This window comes from Wyeomyia smithii, chromosome 1, assembly GCF_029784165.1.
Source record: "Wyeomyia smithii strain HCP4-BCI-WySm-NY-G18 chromosome 1, ASM2978416v1, whole genome shotgun sequence".
Classification (NCBI taxonomy): domain Eukaryota; kingdom Metazoa; phylum Arthropoda; class Insecta; order Diptera; family Culicidae; genus Wyeomyia; species Wyeomyia smithii.
Genome location: NC_073694.1, coordinates 40,440,204 through 40,457,045, shown reverse-complemented (window position 1 = coordinate 40,457,045; position 16,842 = coordinate 40,440,204). Strand labels below are relative to the sequence as shown.

The window sequence follows — 16,842 nt, the reverse complement described above, 5'->3', positions numbered from 1 at the left end:
AGTACCTGTGAAGTAGCGTTACTCAATCATTGATCAATCGCCAGCGGAATAAATCGAAATTTTTCGTTCTAAGTATGTATGCGTCTGGGAGTGTTGGTTGTACCTAAATTGTATTCTAAATATTCAGAGTAAACTAGAAAACACTTAACAAGATTCTATTACAACTATTTTCATATTAAATACCGGTCTACAATTGTAACCAACGTTCTAAAAATAACCCACAGCAACAACGTTATTCGGACGCTGGAAATGCAAGAGAATCACAGCTATTTTAATCTATAACTGCATTTGCCAATTAAAAAGTACCCTCTAATGCCGACTGCCTGGTTGCCTTTCATCAACGAAGGCACTAAGAGTATTCATATTTTCCACAATCTGGGCACGATGGTAATTACAGCAAAAAGCCACCAAGTTAATGATGCTTTCTGTCGTGAAGGCCTCTCGAAAAGCGAACAGAAAAAAAAAGATTTCTAACATTACCCCTAGAAGTCATTCCTAGAATTGCCAGGTATCTGCACCGTTAAACAATTTGGAACCGAATACGGCTGGGCTCGCGTTCTAGACGTGCCTGATTGAGGGTAAGTGCTGACAGGATCTGAATTGATTGTCATCGGATTGTTTTAACGAAGACTTATTAAATGAAAATGTTTAAATATTCTAGTACGTAAAAGTGGTTGCAGTCGGTTGATTGGGCCCACAACCTAGAACCCGGACACCAAATCTACAAGTTGATTTTTACGCGCAATCTAAACCATTGAGCCACGAAGCTCTCTGGACGATGAATGCGAATGAAGGCATAATTAAATTCCCAAAGAATAATGAAATTAAACGCGCCATCATTGTGTGGACTTTCTTCTTCCAGCGCTCACACAGACAGCCCCTCCAAGTAGTGTAGAGGTCCCGTGTCAGTAACCGCATCTATGGCTACGGGTACGAAATGTCGCTTTGCGTGAAATTTAATGTCGCATAAATTTCCGCAACCACTCAGCCGGTGCCTAAGAGCTCGCCGGTTTCCTTAAATGCCATTCATCAGGTGCTTCGCAGTTTATATTTCATGTTTTGGGCCATTTCGCCTTCCACGACAAAGCAAAACACACACTTTCTACTTCGACTGACAACTTTATGGGGCACAAACGAATGATGTTAATTTCTGCTCAAATTAAACTTTCGTTCGAATTGTCCTTTGCTTATTATTTCAGGGACCACGATATGGTGGACAAGGGGGGAAAGGAGCCATTACGCTTGCAATCAATAAATTTGGTATTAAATTCGGGTGTGTTGAGCACGTGCGTGGTGTGACTCGTAGCTTGCGGCCACGGTGAGCGATTTTTTGCCCAGCGAATGTTATATTTATGGCTTTCTTTTTTATAACTGTGCGTGATGTGGCGCTTTGATAAGTGAAATGGTACCTATTTGCATTGGCGAAGAATTGTTTCGAGTAAATTGCGCAATTTGATGCGATGCTTATCGAATGAATCATAAACCAATCACGGTGGTCACAAATCACTGAATAAATACTGAATAACGCTAAATCGGGGAGCAAATTTTAGTGTAATTCGAGGCCCTGATTCGACCTATCACTTCTCCTACCGAGAGCGTTCCTCGTAGTGCTAACAGAGGTACGAATAACTTTAGTGGGAGTTTTGATCGTGTCCTAACTAAGAAGAGTTTCCGTACGCGTCTATTTTCCCATATTGGGCGGTTTAAAACAGCGTCTGATTCGCATGGACGAATTACTAGGGCCTTACAAAAACCGTGGTATTGACCCAGGCGAACAAAAAGGCAAAACGATTGGAAATTCGGTACTTGGAACGTCAGAACTCTACTCGAAGTGGTACACGTGGGCATCTTTGCCTGGGAACTGCGAAAAGTTGTGTGCTAGTGCCAACACCAACCCGTGGGTTGTGGGAACAATATTGGTTTTATCAAAGTTTTATAGCGTTGAATGCTGCCGCATCAGCGCTATGAAACTTTGACAAAACCAGTTTTGTTACTTGGGGATGGCTATGGTCACTCACGAGAAACTCATCGTGATCGCCAACTCCCTAAAGTTGAACAAGGCACCGAGTCTGGATGGGATCCCAAGCTTAGTTATGAGGAAGGCCATTAAAGAGGCCCCGGATTATTTCGTGCAGTTATGCAGAAGTGCCTGTACGTTCCCAAAGAGATTGAAGTGACAGAAGCTGGTCTTATTGCCGAAGGCAGGGAAATCACCTGGTCACCCGTCGGCATTCAGACCGACCGTGAGATGTGCTCGAGATGGCTATTCTCAACAGATTAGTTAGATACACCGATGGTGTAAAGGGTCTGTCGGGCAAATGGGCTTCCGAAAAGGTAAGTTTACGGTGGATGCTATCCTGTCCGTCACCAAAACAGCAGAGGTAGCAAAAATGCGTCCCAATATCCGCTAGGGTCCCACAAGGTCCTAACCTGGGCCCGATATTGTGGAACGTCATGTATAGACAGTACCAGAAAGTTTGGATACATTTAGAAATAACTGAATAATAAGTATTTTGATTTCTGAGTTCTACACAGACGTTCTTTCAACGGAAGTGGTCAGTCTTTTTTGAATTTTTCCACTGTATCTGCTGCTCTGACTGATTTCCTAAGGTTTGCCTTTACTTATGCCCTAAATGTTTCAATTGGGCGTATTTCCGAGCAATTTGGCGGATTAATGTGCTTTAGCACAAAAATGACCGTGTTGTCTTCAAACCACTTCTGAGTGGCTTTCGCATACTGGCAGAACGCAAAATCAGGCCAAAACACTACTTAGCGTGTATGTTGACAAATCATGGGCAGCAATCTATTTTGCAAGCATTCTTTAATGTATGACATCAGTATTCATAGTATCAATTGTAATGAAGGGCTGAGAAAACTTACCGCTCTCGCATATTGCTTTCCATACCATAGCCTTTTTCCCAGATTTTTCCGTGTAAATAGACGCCTTCTCTTTCTAAAGGGTTTTTCCTTCCCGTACCGCGTAGAACTGTGATCCTGGCGAAGTTTTATAGTCTAGTTTTACGTAAGTCTCATAATCCGTTATAATACAGGCATCATTTTTGCAAAAGATATCGTCGTACAAATTTCTGCCTTTTCGTTGCCGGGTTGACCGATGCAGTTTGTTTTGGACTTCTTTTCGGCATATGTTGCTGCTTGTATGTCTTCAAAGTAAGTCTATTTTTGCACGTTTTTTTACGGCCTTCTGACGAAAGTCCTCGCATTTTGAAGCAAAACCGGAAAAAACACTGTGTTCGCACGGAGAGGACTGAAATAATGTAAACAAACGTACGCAGCTAATTCGAAGCATAGAGATCGATTAACGTTTGAAAAGCGCCATTTTTGCAGTGTGCCCAAAGTTTCTGGTGCGCTCTATACGACGAAGTGCTGAAACTAAAGTTTCCTCCAGAGGTTGTGATCGTTGGCTTCGCGAACGACATCCCACTCGAGGCTTACGGCGAATCGATCGAGGAGGTTGTGTTGACGGCTTTGCACTTTACAAGCGTCGTCGAGGATTGGATGCGCTCTAGGAAACTGGAGCTGGCGCATTATAAGACGGAGGTCATAGTTGTTAATAACCGCAAATCGAAGCAGCAGGCGCTGATCAGCGTCGGGGATTGCACCATTGCCTCGAGGCGCTCCCTGAAGCTGCTGAAGGTGATGGTGAACAACAGGCTCATCTTCAGAAGCCATGTCGAGTATGCCTGTCGAAAGGGAGTTAGCTAAGAGGCTTGAAAAAGAAAGCCGCTCCCCGAAGCAATACCTAACGGTCGCTCCAGGGAATACTTTGGGCTGGAAGCTGGAGGGGTTTTTAGTGGGTCACACTTTTAGTGGAACCTTACACTACCCGAGGTTGGTCTCTCGGATATTTAGTAAGCAAATTTTCCCCTTCATAAAAAAAAATATCGGAATTGGTTGGACATCCAGAGGTTGTCAGCTTACGGAGTTGTTGATAAGGGTACATCCATTAATGACGTAGCTTTTCAAAGATTTTTTGACCACCCCCCTCCCCTTTCCCCATTGTAGCATTTCGTCACAAAGACAGAACCCCTACTATATAATTACGTAGCATTAAAACAACCCCTCTCCCCATAACAATTTTTCTTTGAAAATTTCACTATCAAAAGCATACCTTGTATCATGAATGAACAAGAAAAGACATAAATAAACAAGAAAAGACAAGAAGGCAATAAAAATGACCTCATACAGACAAAACAGTGATACAAAAGAACAATTAGAAAAAAAAACAAATTTTTTTTTCTTAGTTTCATATTTGCTATGTAGTTTGGCCTGAACCCCCACCCTCTCCTTCATCAAATTTTATCACAAAACTGCAAACCCCCCTCCCCGCTCGAATGCTACGTCATTTATGGATGTTCCCTAAGTACACTCGTGCAGAACGTGGTGAAATGGTTAAGAACCACACGCAAATGGTGCATGGTGACCGCCGAGACATGCATAGTGTGCGTGATCACTGACAGTAAACTGTGTGCTTGGAGTAGCAGTGAGATATTACCCAGGAGGAGTGCACAATGCTCTATTTCGCCATTTTCGAGCGGTTAATTAGAAAATGATTCAAATGTAGATAGAGCCATAACGTGCCACCCACCTGCTTCTGTGATAACCGCATTTTTGAATGGCGTAGAGGGTTTGAAAATTCAGAAAAATCTGTATCTGTATCTTCGTTTATCTGTATCTGTGTGTAGTGTCGCTCCCATTACCCACACTTCTACTTGAGACCGGTACCAGTTAGGTAGCAAATATGGCAACTGATAGCTAGTAGAAGAAATGGATGTGAGTTGAATTTCGACTACGTTTCTCGACTTTTGGTTGGCATTAGCACCAGGTTTGCTTAACGTTTGCATTTAAAAAAATTGCCTTAAAATTGCCGAAAATATAGGTTTACCTTTATACGCACTGACGAAGCTACCCACGCTGCATCACAGTAACCCATGAGTCAGCAGAAAAAAATTGACAGCTCTATCAGTCGAACTCTAACCGTGATGACGAAAACAGTGAAGTTCAAAGTGAGCCTTCAGAAAACAGGTTTGTTCTGCTATTGCGGTGTACACACTTAACTGCGTAATGTTCTCTCGGTAATTTACCGTTGTTTAGTAAGAAAATTACTGAGAAATCGGAAACCGTGAATGTTTACCGGAATACCGTAAATTTTTTTACAGAAAAAATCCGTAAAACCGAAAATTTCCGTGTTCAGTAAACTAAAATACCGAATCTCGGAGCCCTGACATCATTTAACCGAGATTTCGTCGAACAAAAAAAAAAAACTTACCGAGATTCCGAAAAAGTAACAAAATTACGAGTGCTTCACTAGCTGTTTTTTCGTGTTTCGGTGTGAAAAGAAAAGGAGCAGGTTTTGCGGCTGATTATTATTATGGGGAAATCTGCAAAGTTCAGATTAACTAAAATATTGAGTGAGTATACACTATTTTTTCTTAGATCTCGTTTTTTGCTGCAAAGAATATTTGGAGAAAACGATTAACTCTTTCTCCAATCAATTTTGTAGGTTACCAACTCGCTCGCAGGGTGGAAGTTGCAGAGCGATAGATGTTGCTTTTTTCCTGGAAGCAATACAACACTCCAGTTTTTACCAAAGCTGTGTTCAGTTGATCAGTTGACTTAGTAATTAATAAATTAATTTGTATATTCAATCGTTTTAATCATATTCTGGGTTATCTGACGAACAAACATCGCAAAATACGTACCTCTGTAAATTTTACCGAAGTTCTCGTAATACTTTGACAGTTGAACATTACCGAGAATTTCATTAAAGTTGACTGGTTTTTGATTATTGCTTTTACAGAATCTCGGTGTTTTGATGTATTACCGAGACTTTTACCGCGATCTCAGCTGTTGAAATCTCGGTAATTTATTTTACCGTACTCGGTGATAAAATCTAAGTGTGTAGTTTGGATAGGTATGTGCTAAACTGTAATCATAATAAGTCGTAAAAGGAAACGTAGTAATAAGGTCAGAGAGCAGCTCTCATACTAAATTTCATGTAAACTTTTAAATGTGTTCCGCGCGAGATACTATCACCAAATTACCATCAAACGAAAGATTTAGAACCAAAAAAAATTTGTTAAAGGTTCCAGCTGCATATATTTGCATCGTAGTCGATGACAAGAGGCTAAAGATGGTTACTTTTTCGCTTGAATTTTATGTTTTCTGCATAGTTTCTTGGTGTGTGTTTAAACATTTATCTTCATTCGAATTATGATATTTGGTGTTGAAATACGGGAGGTTCCTGAGAAAATATCAAATTTGTTTGAAGTTATTCCAGGAAAATAACGTAAAAGAAGAAAAATCAAACTTTGATCGCTTTGAGGGTTCACTTAACGAAACCAGATTGTGCTTTAATTTTGCATAAGGACCTTTTTCGAGAAGGCAAAACTTGAAAGCTGCCGTATTTTGAAATTCGATGGTCAAACTTTTGCCTATATTCGATTGGCACCCTATTATGCATGCATAACAATGGCAATGTAAGAAAATTGAAACAAGTTAGATGATGGCAGTCCCAGAAAAGTTTGTTATAGTCGAAAAACACCTAATTCTGTCGATTTCAGTAGTTTCAAAGAGCAATACTGTACAAAAATGATTTATGACCGCTCTTGTCATACAATTCGAACCACTGTGCGCTGAGTCGTTGTCGGACATCGCTATCGTATCGGATATCTACCCCATTTCTTCCAAAAACGGTAACTGAGTTGCGGATAGCATGTTCCCGGTTTGAGCAATTCCACAAAAAAATGGGCAACCAATTCAATCGACCATTTTTGATTTGGCTGAAACTTTGCATAGACGTTTTTATAGGCAAAAGATACCATCTTGTGCTCTTTGTTGACTCACAAACTCTATAAAATGTCTGAGATCAGAATATCATCAAATAATTCTGTTAGGTTTTTTCAATCGTAAGAATACTCTCCAATTTATTTTCGTAACACATTAATAATTTATTTTCTGTTTCAATTTACAAACGCATTTCTCATAGAGTTGCTTCTCGTTCTTTGGCGGTATAAAATTGGCTTTTCTTCACTTTCACTGTTGCTGTTTTTTTATTCCTCTATTTACTAATTTTGCAAAATGCAGTACTTCGCGCTGGTAGCAAAATTGCTTCGCTTTGAATTTTGTATGAAATGACGCCGTTACGATAGGTGAGAAATTTTTTTCTGTGTGTGTTTTATTATCCGACTTGTAACTTTGCCACTGGAACACTTATTATATGAACTAGTTTCATATTTTACAGAAATCGTTCCGGCTTTCAATTATTTACATGGTGCAGTTATTCTGCTGAAAATATTTATATAGATTTTTCTCTCAGGGACATTTAAACAGATATGTTGACAATATGCAGCGATACTCTTTTGGGGGATAAAGGTTTTAGTTATTTAAAGTTGTTTTCATTTCATTAAGAATAACCGAAATCCACATACCACTAGACATACCATTGAGTTTGTGATGTGAAAACATCAGCAAGTGAGAAAGCTCAAATGATATGTCTGTTAGTTTGTGGTAAAACGACACTTGTTCGTTTAGTGCCTTTTTGGTAGAAACTACTTGCAGATTTTTTTCCAGTTTTGAACCAGCATCTAAACATTCTCGATAAACTACTAACATTTAAATGAATCTACTGCAATTTTTTAGCACAGTTAGATTCGGAACGGGATCATACGTTGTTCGATATGGATGCAAAAGAGTTTTGTTTGATACATTAACGTGTTCTAAATCATCTAACGTTCACGAGGGTCACTTTGGAACCAACCTTGTAGATATATATATATATATATATATATTATTGTTTTACTGCTCAGCGAATGATTCAAAATCCTTATCTTAAAACTTTCTCTGTTCAGGTTGTAGCTAGAATTGTTTAAGTTACAGCGTCGTTTTTTTTTCAATTTCGTTTGACGAATTTATTAAGCAGAACACAGTTACAGTTCTTTTTGTTTTGTTAGAATAAACAGTACATTGTTCTAGTTCGAAAATACCTTTTTATACAAATAATTAATGCGATTCTTTCCCAGCATTCTAGTGATGTTGATTTCTCTCTAGCTGCTCTAGTAACAGTTTCGTTATTTGTGCAGTGGACTATCTTGGCTTATTTTATGTACACAAATATTGCGATACATACCGCTATGTTTTTTTTCTGAACCAGGCTATAAAAACCGGACCTGTGCACGATTGATACTGTTTTTGAAAAATTGCATATAAAATTTTAATTTATTTGTGGTACGTGTATGTGGTGAATAATGGTTTCTTAATAGAATGCCATCACGTATTTAACTTGCTAACGCCAACGAATACATTTTCGCATCGAAGTATAAAATCAGATATCGATTTCCTGTTGTAGGACTAAACCACGGTTCCTATTATACCGGAATGCTAATTGATGATCTATTCGCTTGCATCAGTTACCGTTCATTTTTTTGTCGTCCATGCGCCATGCGATTTGGTTAGAAATGTTTGGTTTTGTTTCGCTTTTGTTGAAAACGTGTTTTATTCTATTTTCGCAGATCTAAAATTTCACCGTTAGCTTTGATGTTTTTCGAATTGGTTGTATCAGTAACCTCGGCAACTGTCGGTCGCGTTTACAAATTCAACGTTGAAACCTTTTTTTTTGTACTCGGCTTATTCTCTTAGCAAAAAATATTGTCATGACAACGCACAGTGAGGTTTCTTTCACTGAACGATGGTAAGAAAAATACTAACAATGAATAATTTGTTTGGTTCCATGTTTTGCGATGATTTTTCTTTACCGTGTATTTCTTGTTTCAATGATTGTTTAACTCAAATTTCGAGAATTCAACGTGCTTCTTAAACCGTTGAATGAAATGAAAATGCGCCGTATGTGCGAACAAATTAAATTGAACTTGGAAACGTTATTGCCTTAAGGCTTCCACATATATCGACTGCCAAATGATGATAACCTAAACTTCGTTGGTAGCAAAAAGGCGAAAATCATTTGCCTACGTCTGTTCGATGCTTGCATAATAAGCTAATAAAAGTTTCTCATCCCAACAAGGAGGAGACAACCGTACGGAAGAGTTCAAGCTGTTTCCTTCCCGTTTCGTCGTTTGTATCAATGTTGGACAATATAAACGACTGAAAGAGGGGTCTAGCTTTCGCAAGAACCCCCCTTCCAATTTCATTTTTCCCCGTTCCATCTCATTTTTCGGCAAGACAATGGCGGAAATTGCCTCACACTCTATAGAAACTTTAGCTATAGACATGTGAAAACTTGTTTTTCCTAGCAGTAGACCTTGAGCATCTTAAACAGTTATTTTAGTTGAGAAAAACATGGAAGGGGTGGAGTTTCAAAAATGAAATTTGGCTTAACAAGGTGTAAACAAATGGATAGTATAGAAGCTCATCAAAGCCTTAGCAGTCATTAAGATTTGAAACAGCAATTCCAAAAATATTATGAGAAAAATTGTGTTCCCCATTAGCGTTTTAAAAGCGTCAATAATGTCAAAAATGTCACAAATGTCATAAATGTCATAAATGTGATAAATTTTATGAATATCATAAATGTCATAAATGTCATGAATGTCATAAATGTCATGAATGTCATAAATGTCATAAATGTCATAAATGTCATAAATGTCATAAATGTCATAAATGTCATCAATGTCATAAATGTCATAAATGTCATAAATGTCATAAATGTCATAAATGTCATAAATGTCATAAATGTCATAAATGTCATAAATGTCATAAATGTCATAAATGTCATAAATGTCATAAATGTCATAAATGTCATAAATGTCATAAATGTCATAAATGTCATAAATGTCATAAATGTCATAAATGTCATAAATGTCATGAATGTCATAATGTCATAATGTCATAAATGTCATAAATGTCATAAATGTCATAAATGTCATATATGTCATAAATGTCAAAAATGTCATGAATGTCATAAATGACAGAAATATAATAAATGTCATGAATAAAAGTGATAAATGTCAAAAATTTCGAACGTGTTAAAATTGTTAAATTCCATTTCTCAGGATTATTTTTTTAGTCCACAGCGAAACATATTTGTTGTTGGCAGAAACGTTGCGAAAAGATTACCTATCATTATGTTACTCACGTTGGCAATCTGAGAATAGGACGTACCGATTTAAAGCGGAACGAATTTCTTTATATTTTAGCCATCACTTTGCGTTGTCCAAATCCTCCTTCACTAAATCTATACAGAGATCAACAGCCTTATATTTTTTTTCATTCTAAAATCTAACTTCATCGTTTTCTAATTGTGCAAGTACGTATTCATGCAATCGCATCGCACACACGAGGAATTTGATCCAAACAGTTGGTCTCCACTCCCAAATCCGAGAACAAATTCAGTTATTTCGTAATACGAATAAAAATACTGATATGGGTAGGGTACAATAAAAAACCAAACTCACGAACGTCCAACATATCGGTTCACAAACTCCTCGACGTACCTTGTTTTGGGCTCTCCCCTGGACTAAGTCTTTCGTGAAGCTAATTTGGCACAATTTTGTACTGCTCCTCGTGCTCCTTCAAACTAGATATCATCGTGAAAACTCACTCTATCGCGTGATTTGGTCGAACTTCGGCTGGAATGTGAGCTGAGCGTTCGAATGACTCGCTGACGTTCCAGTTCCAACGACCGTCGCGGAACCCGGCTATGCGGATAACCGGAATCGCTGGTCGCTGTTATGGTTTGCTGTAAGGGCGGGAGTACCGGTGGTGGCGTTGGTAGCACTACCGGTGATGGAGGTGTTCCGGCCAGCGATTGCTCGTAACCGCTGTCCCGTTTGGCGGAGGAATAGCTAAGGTTGCTACTGCGTCGATTCGTGCCGTTGCGAAAAACGTGTGGTGAAACGGAGCGGTGTTTTGGAGGCAGAGCGATCGGTTGCTGGGTCGGTTCCTCCTCGAAGTAGTCGTCAAAGTTGGTGGAGAACTTTAGTTTGGAGTTCTGTCGCGCTAGATAGTGTTCGTAGTTTTTCTCCCGCTGAATCATCTCCTGGATGTCCATACTGCGTTCCCGCTCCAACTGGTCGATTATCTCCATATCTCGGGAGAGCGTACTGAGTGAACCTTTCCGGGAGGAGTATTCACTCTCGGAAACTGAGACTATAGAAGGGGCTGTCTTGAGGATGCCGGAGTCTTGCTTGGAAAGTGATCCGTAACGGGCAATTTTGCCTCTGTAGGTGTCCGAATCGGAATCCACGGTATTCATGTCTCCATCGATTGCCGTTTGGTAAAACGGGGAAGAGGATTTGTTTTGGGAGTTTTTTCTTAGGGCATTCGGAATGGGTTTGTAAAATTCGGGAGCAACTACTTCACGTTCGTTTATGTTGCAGTAGGTGCTAGAGGTAATGTTGGAACCTTGTCCTACCAGTGATGAGCAACAGTCGTCGTCCTCTTCGGCGGCTTCTATGACGGAATTTCTACTGTAAGCCGGGACTGTTTCATTGCTCGAGTTCGCTCGACTGTGGGTCGATCGAAGTGACGATCGCTGAACCGCTGAACCGGACGAGCTGCGGCTTCTCGTTGATGGAGTCTTACTAAAGTTACTATGTTCGATTCGTAGTGGCGGGGGCAGTTGTCGCTTCGGCCGACCTGTTGGAAGCGTGCTCTGCACGGTGCTATTGCTCTCCACGAAGGATTGCTGCATAGGGATACTGCTTTCAGCCGGTGATTTGGATCGATCGATTGACGGCGCTGTTTTGAACCGGTTCTGCTGTACTGCAGCTTGTGACTTGTTATTGTCGGTAACCGTAGCAATGGGCGCGGCTGGTGTCACTGCCGATACTGGATGGTTACTGCTTATGGTGGACATCTGTGTGGAAAGCGGTGTCTTAATGCCTGGTGGGGAATTACCTTCATCGACGGATGGCTCGGACTTTGTGGCGGTGTTTCTCCTGGAGGATAACCGTAGGTAGCCTCGGAGACGCTCTTTGGCGGGTCTGAAATTGGACGAGGAAGAGAGATAAAGCCAAGGTCAATTTCTTTGGATGTGAAATTAATCATAATGAAGATTGTGGTTTACGTATTGCCTTCGGAAATTTCACGTTGATAACCGTTGTTACAACATTAATACCTACAGTAGGTGTTAATTTTTTTATGGTGACGGAAATTGGGAGTTCGAATGTAATTCTTTAAGGTGCAAATGGTCTTCTCTGAAATGGGTTTATGAAATGTGGTATCCTGGAATAACACCAACTCGATTGAACCCTAGAACAAACATGATCTTCTATCGAACGACTCATTGACTACGTTTACTGCGATTCGATACGCATCGATCGCAAACACTTCATCTTCACAATTCCAAGATGAACCGAATGAGGCTCGTTTAGTAAAAACTATCTCAGTTTGGCTGGAACCATCACAGACTTCTAATATTCAGCAACATGGCTCAACAATCTATCACGGTGGATTTCTAGGTCAAACTGTTTGACCTCCACTATTGAACGAGTTCCAGCTTCGATGAATTTCAGCAAGCTTACGATTTTGTCTTCGTCCTCAAAATCATCATTACTTCCAGTAGGATTTCGTAACTAGAAGTCCGTTGGAAAGTTTTAAATTTCTGCGATAGATAGTGATGGATTTCGTAGTCACAATTCGATATGAAAACCACCTCATCGTTGCAAACGTCCAGACATCGTCTCCAGTACACTATCAGAGCTGTTCTGTCTTGAGTACAAAATGTTGGCTATAAAGACAATTATTGAGCTTGTTAATCCCGTAATCAGTGCTGATAAAAGTAATTTTCCCCAGCAAAATTCTTCGAAAATTACAGCCAATCATTTTCAATTTTCACTTCCAATGATCGCAGCAGTCTTTCAGATACACTAGATTTTCGTCCTAGTAACGTGCTGTTATACTCAGATGAAATAGATCGCGCGCATCGTTCACGGTTACGGAATAAAATTTGACGACGAATCCAACCAAATGATCTTCATTTCAAAGCGAAAAAGAAAAACAAACAGTCCACTCAACCAAAATGAACCTCACCGAAACACTTTCTCACTGACACTGACCGATGCCTTGACAATCTTCGTTACCTGATAAACTGATTTTGTTGTCTTGCTTCCATCGCATGAAATATAATGAGGTGTTTTGACAGTTCACTTCCATGCAAAAAGCGGGAAGGGAGAACTCTGAAAGCATTGTGAAAAAATAACGTTTATGGATGCTTTTTTCACTTTCACTCAAGAGTGTCAACAAATATCAACCCTGCTCGTGATAGATTGCCAACCCCTCTCTATCAATCACCGAGTATCCAACTTGATGCTTCATGAGCACCCTCGTGGTAAATGTGATGGATCGCTAAAGCCTGTTGGGATCCGAGTGGAAAATCACAGCACCGGCGCACAGTGCAACGTTCCATAGTCAAAAAACAAAAAAGTGGATTTCTTATTGAACCAATTCTATATGCTGATATGTTTTATACATGTTTGAGACATACTGTAATGATATTATTAACCTCGCAAGTTCACCCATACGATTATGAAACGCATCTACTCGGACCATCACATTTGATTCGCATAGATTCTCTAGGATTCCTCACATTGGATTCCTGAGCGTCCTTGAAAAGGATTCCTGAAAAAGAATCCTCAGGAATGCCCTGTATATGGCTCTAGGATTCTTAAAATAAGAATCGTGAGTGGAATCCTCCGGATCGTGTTTGCGATTCCTTTCACGATTCCGTCACCGAGTTATAGGTAGCCTGGGGATGGATTCTCTGCGTGTTAGTAAGGGTACTGTGAAGTGGTTTCAACTACTCAAGTGACAGTTATGTTTAAAAATATTCTTAGTTTTCAAGTTAATTTTTCAATATACTCTATATCTTATCAAGTTAAAATCAAAATGGCAACGGTAGAGGTATGTAACTACTACATTTCAAATGATATTATTGAGACATAACGTAGCGTATTTGGAAGTTAAAGGCCGCTTGGTCATGCTTCTTCATGCTTAGAGAAAAAAGATGCTTTCGATTTAAAATCGATCGTCAAAAAAGTACCCCAAAGTACCTCTCTGAATTTCACTTTTTCCTCTTATTTGGCATATTCTCAAATTTTAGAAGTGATTGCCATTGCTCAAGTTTGCTCTTTCAACCGGAATTCGCGTTTTCGAATGATACTTCTGGAACCAAGAGTGAGCAATTCATCGTACATCTGTCCCTTATTGTTATGTATAACACGTAGTTTATGTGTAAAACGCATAAAAGATTCCTGGATTAATGATGTCTAAATGTTCTGCATCAGTAAATCGTAAGTAAACATAATGAAAAGGGAATTAAATAAAAATAATAATAAAAACTAGTTGTTATGGCGTATAGGTCACTTTCTCATCGCCTAGAAATTATTTGAATATGCTTTTCAAGCCTTTTACCTCGAAATGGATAATATTCTTGGAAAATTATCATTTGATGCTTCTGCACAAAAACCTAAATTAATCCACCTAGCGGTCAGACCCAGCCTTTCTCATTCAAACTTATTATTTGTAAAAATAGATTTACATGAACGCTTCAATCCAGTAAATGTATATTCACTCTTAAGGTTCTAAAAAAATGATGTTGTAATCTATACATATAAAAATGTAGTCCGGTCAGTCTGTCTGATTCAAATAGACTCGAAAACTACCGAACCGATCGACGTGAAAATTTGTATGTAGGGGTTTTTGGTGCCGATAAAGGTTCCTATGATAGTATGAGACCCCTCCTTCTTCTGGAAGGGAGGGGTCCCATACAAATGAAACACAAATTTCTGCACATCTCGAGAACTCATCAACTAAATGGAACAAAATTTGGCAGGTAAATGTTTTTAGTGGTAAAAAATATGTCCATAATGTTTTGACACCCCTCCTTATTTTGGAAGGGAGGGGTGCCATACAAATGAAACACAGATTTCTGCACATACTGAGAACTAACCAACTGAGTGGAACCATATTGGTAGTTGAAAGTTTTTAGTGGTAACAAATATGTTCCATAATCTCTGAGGTTGAACATTTTGGATTGTAAGATGGCAACATCCGGTTTTCTGGAAAACAGCCAAAAATGGCCGATTTCCACCCAACATAATAATATCCGGATCTAGAGTGATACACAGGAGCTCAAATCGACCACAGATACCATTTAAATTTCAAGATGACGACTTCCGGTTTCTGAAGAACAGCTGATAATGATCGAATAACTACCGATATGGGTGTTTCTTCAACCAGAATGACGCTCAGGGGCCAGAAGTTATCATAAATGCCATTTTGAAATCCAATTCGGCGACTTCCGGTTTGTGAAGAACAGCCTAAAATAACCAATCAGGCACCATTTTGAATTGCTGAATGGCAACTTCTAGGAAACAGTCGAAAATGACCGAATATCGAGATGATGCATAGAAACCAAACATTGGTCAATGTTGGACACCATTTTGTATTTAAAGTCGACCACTTTTTCTTTCTGGAAAACAACCAAAATAACTAAATACCTCCCAAAATGGGTATTTCCGATGTCATATTGATGCCAAATCTGCTGAAAATGACCGAATACCACCCAATACGTCTATATTCAGAATTAAAGCGATGTACAGAAGCCAAAAGCCGAGGATGTTGTCATTTCGATAAAACCAATCATTTCAAACGATTTGTTATTTGACATTGATCATATCCTATGGCCGATTTGTCGTGCATTTGCAGACTTTAAACATATCGCAAGGAATCAATGAATTTGGAACGTTCAAATAGTACGACACCACATTTAAATTATGTTGAGGCCACATATATCGATCAAAGCGAGTATAATTTCAAAAAGTCTTTGAATTTCTTTTCTTTCCGTAACTTTTGAGCCACATATCAAATTGTTATGAAGTTTGTTATTTGTAAGTTTGAGAGATGATTCGTTCGTATGACACTAGTTATGTTCAAATAAGTCATGTAATCTTTGCGATAATAGACTTCCATTGTTTTATTAACAATTTAATACATAACGGTTGCTTAAGTTCGATTATAATCAAATGAAATGGGAACGTATAGGGCAGACAAACTTTGAAACCACGTGTTCAATCATAATGCATCAGTTAACGCTTAACTAGTCCGCTCATCTGATAGTAATATTGATCAATTCGGTTGTGTAGTTTCTGAGATAATGAAGTTTCGTGATTTTCACATATCGGTATATTACAGACGAAGTTACAGTTAGATTATAGTGAAATTCAATAGGGTATTATGAGGCAGCTAGACTTTTTATTTGAGACTAATTTTGTGGAAATCGGGTCAGCCATCTCTGAAAAAATTGAGTGAGTCCAAGTAGTCTTCGGAATATGTTCCTTTTCATAGCTGGATTTCACATTTTCAACATAACAGTCAAAGTAATAGTCCGATTGCAAAACAAATCAATAGGGTCTCATGAGGCAACCAGGCCTTCCATTTGACACTGATTTTATGAAAATCGGTCCCACCATCTCTGAGAAACCTGAGTGAGATTAAACAGTCTTCAGAACACGTTTCTTTTCATAACTTTTGAACCACGAGTTCAATCTTCATAAAATTCAAAAGTTAAGGTTTTTTCATGTAGCCCGTTCATTTGAAACCAATTTTGTTCAAATCAGTTGTGTGGTTTTAGAGATATTGATGTTTCATGATTTTTACATTTTGATACATAACATCAAAACTAAAAATCCGATTACAATGAATTTGAATAGGGTCTTATGGGAAACAAGACCTTTCATTTGCAATTAATTTCATGAAAATTGGTCCAGCCATCTCTAAGAAAAGTGAGTGAGAATAAAAATCTGCACATACACACACACACACATACACACACACATACAGAAAATGCTCAGCTCGTCGAGCTGAGTC

At 38.9% G+C, this 16,842-nt stretch overlaps 2 protein-coding genes across 2 annotated transcripts in view; both read right to left on the bottom strand.

Annotated features, from left to right (window-relative positions):
* The window catches only part of LOC129724079 (GATA zinc finger domain-containing protein 10), a 40,188-nt gene extending 29,593 nt beyond the window's left edge, over window positions 1–10,595 (bottom strand). The window contains exon 1 of the mRNA XM_055678714.1: window positions 10,467–10,595. The gene's annotated coding sequence lies outside the window, so the exon portion shown is untranslated. The remainder of the gene's footprint in view (window positions 1–10,466) is intronic.
* Window positions 9,880–16,842, bottom strand: part of LOC129724073 (uncharacterized) — a 214,452-nt gene continuing 207,489 nt past the window's right edge. Inside the window, exon 8 of the mRNA XM_055678684.1 lies at window positions 9,880–11,957. Within this exon, the coding sequence (XP_055534659.1) occupies window positions 10,550–11,957 (1,408 nt within the window). The 3' untranslated portion in view covers window positions 9,880–10,549. The remainder of the gene's footprint in view (window positions 11,958–16,842) is intronic.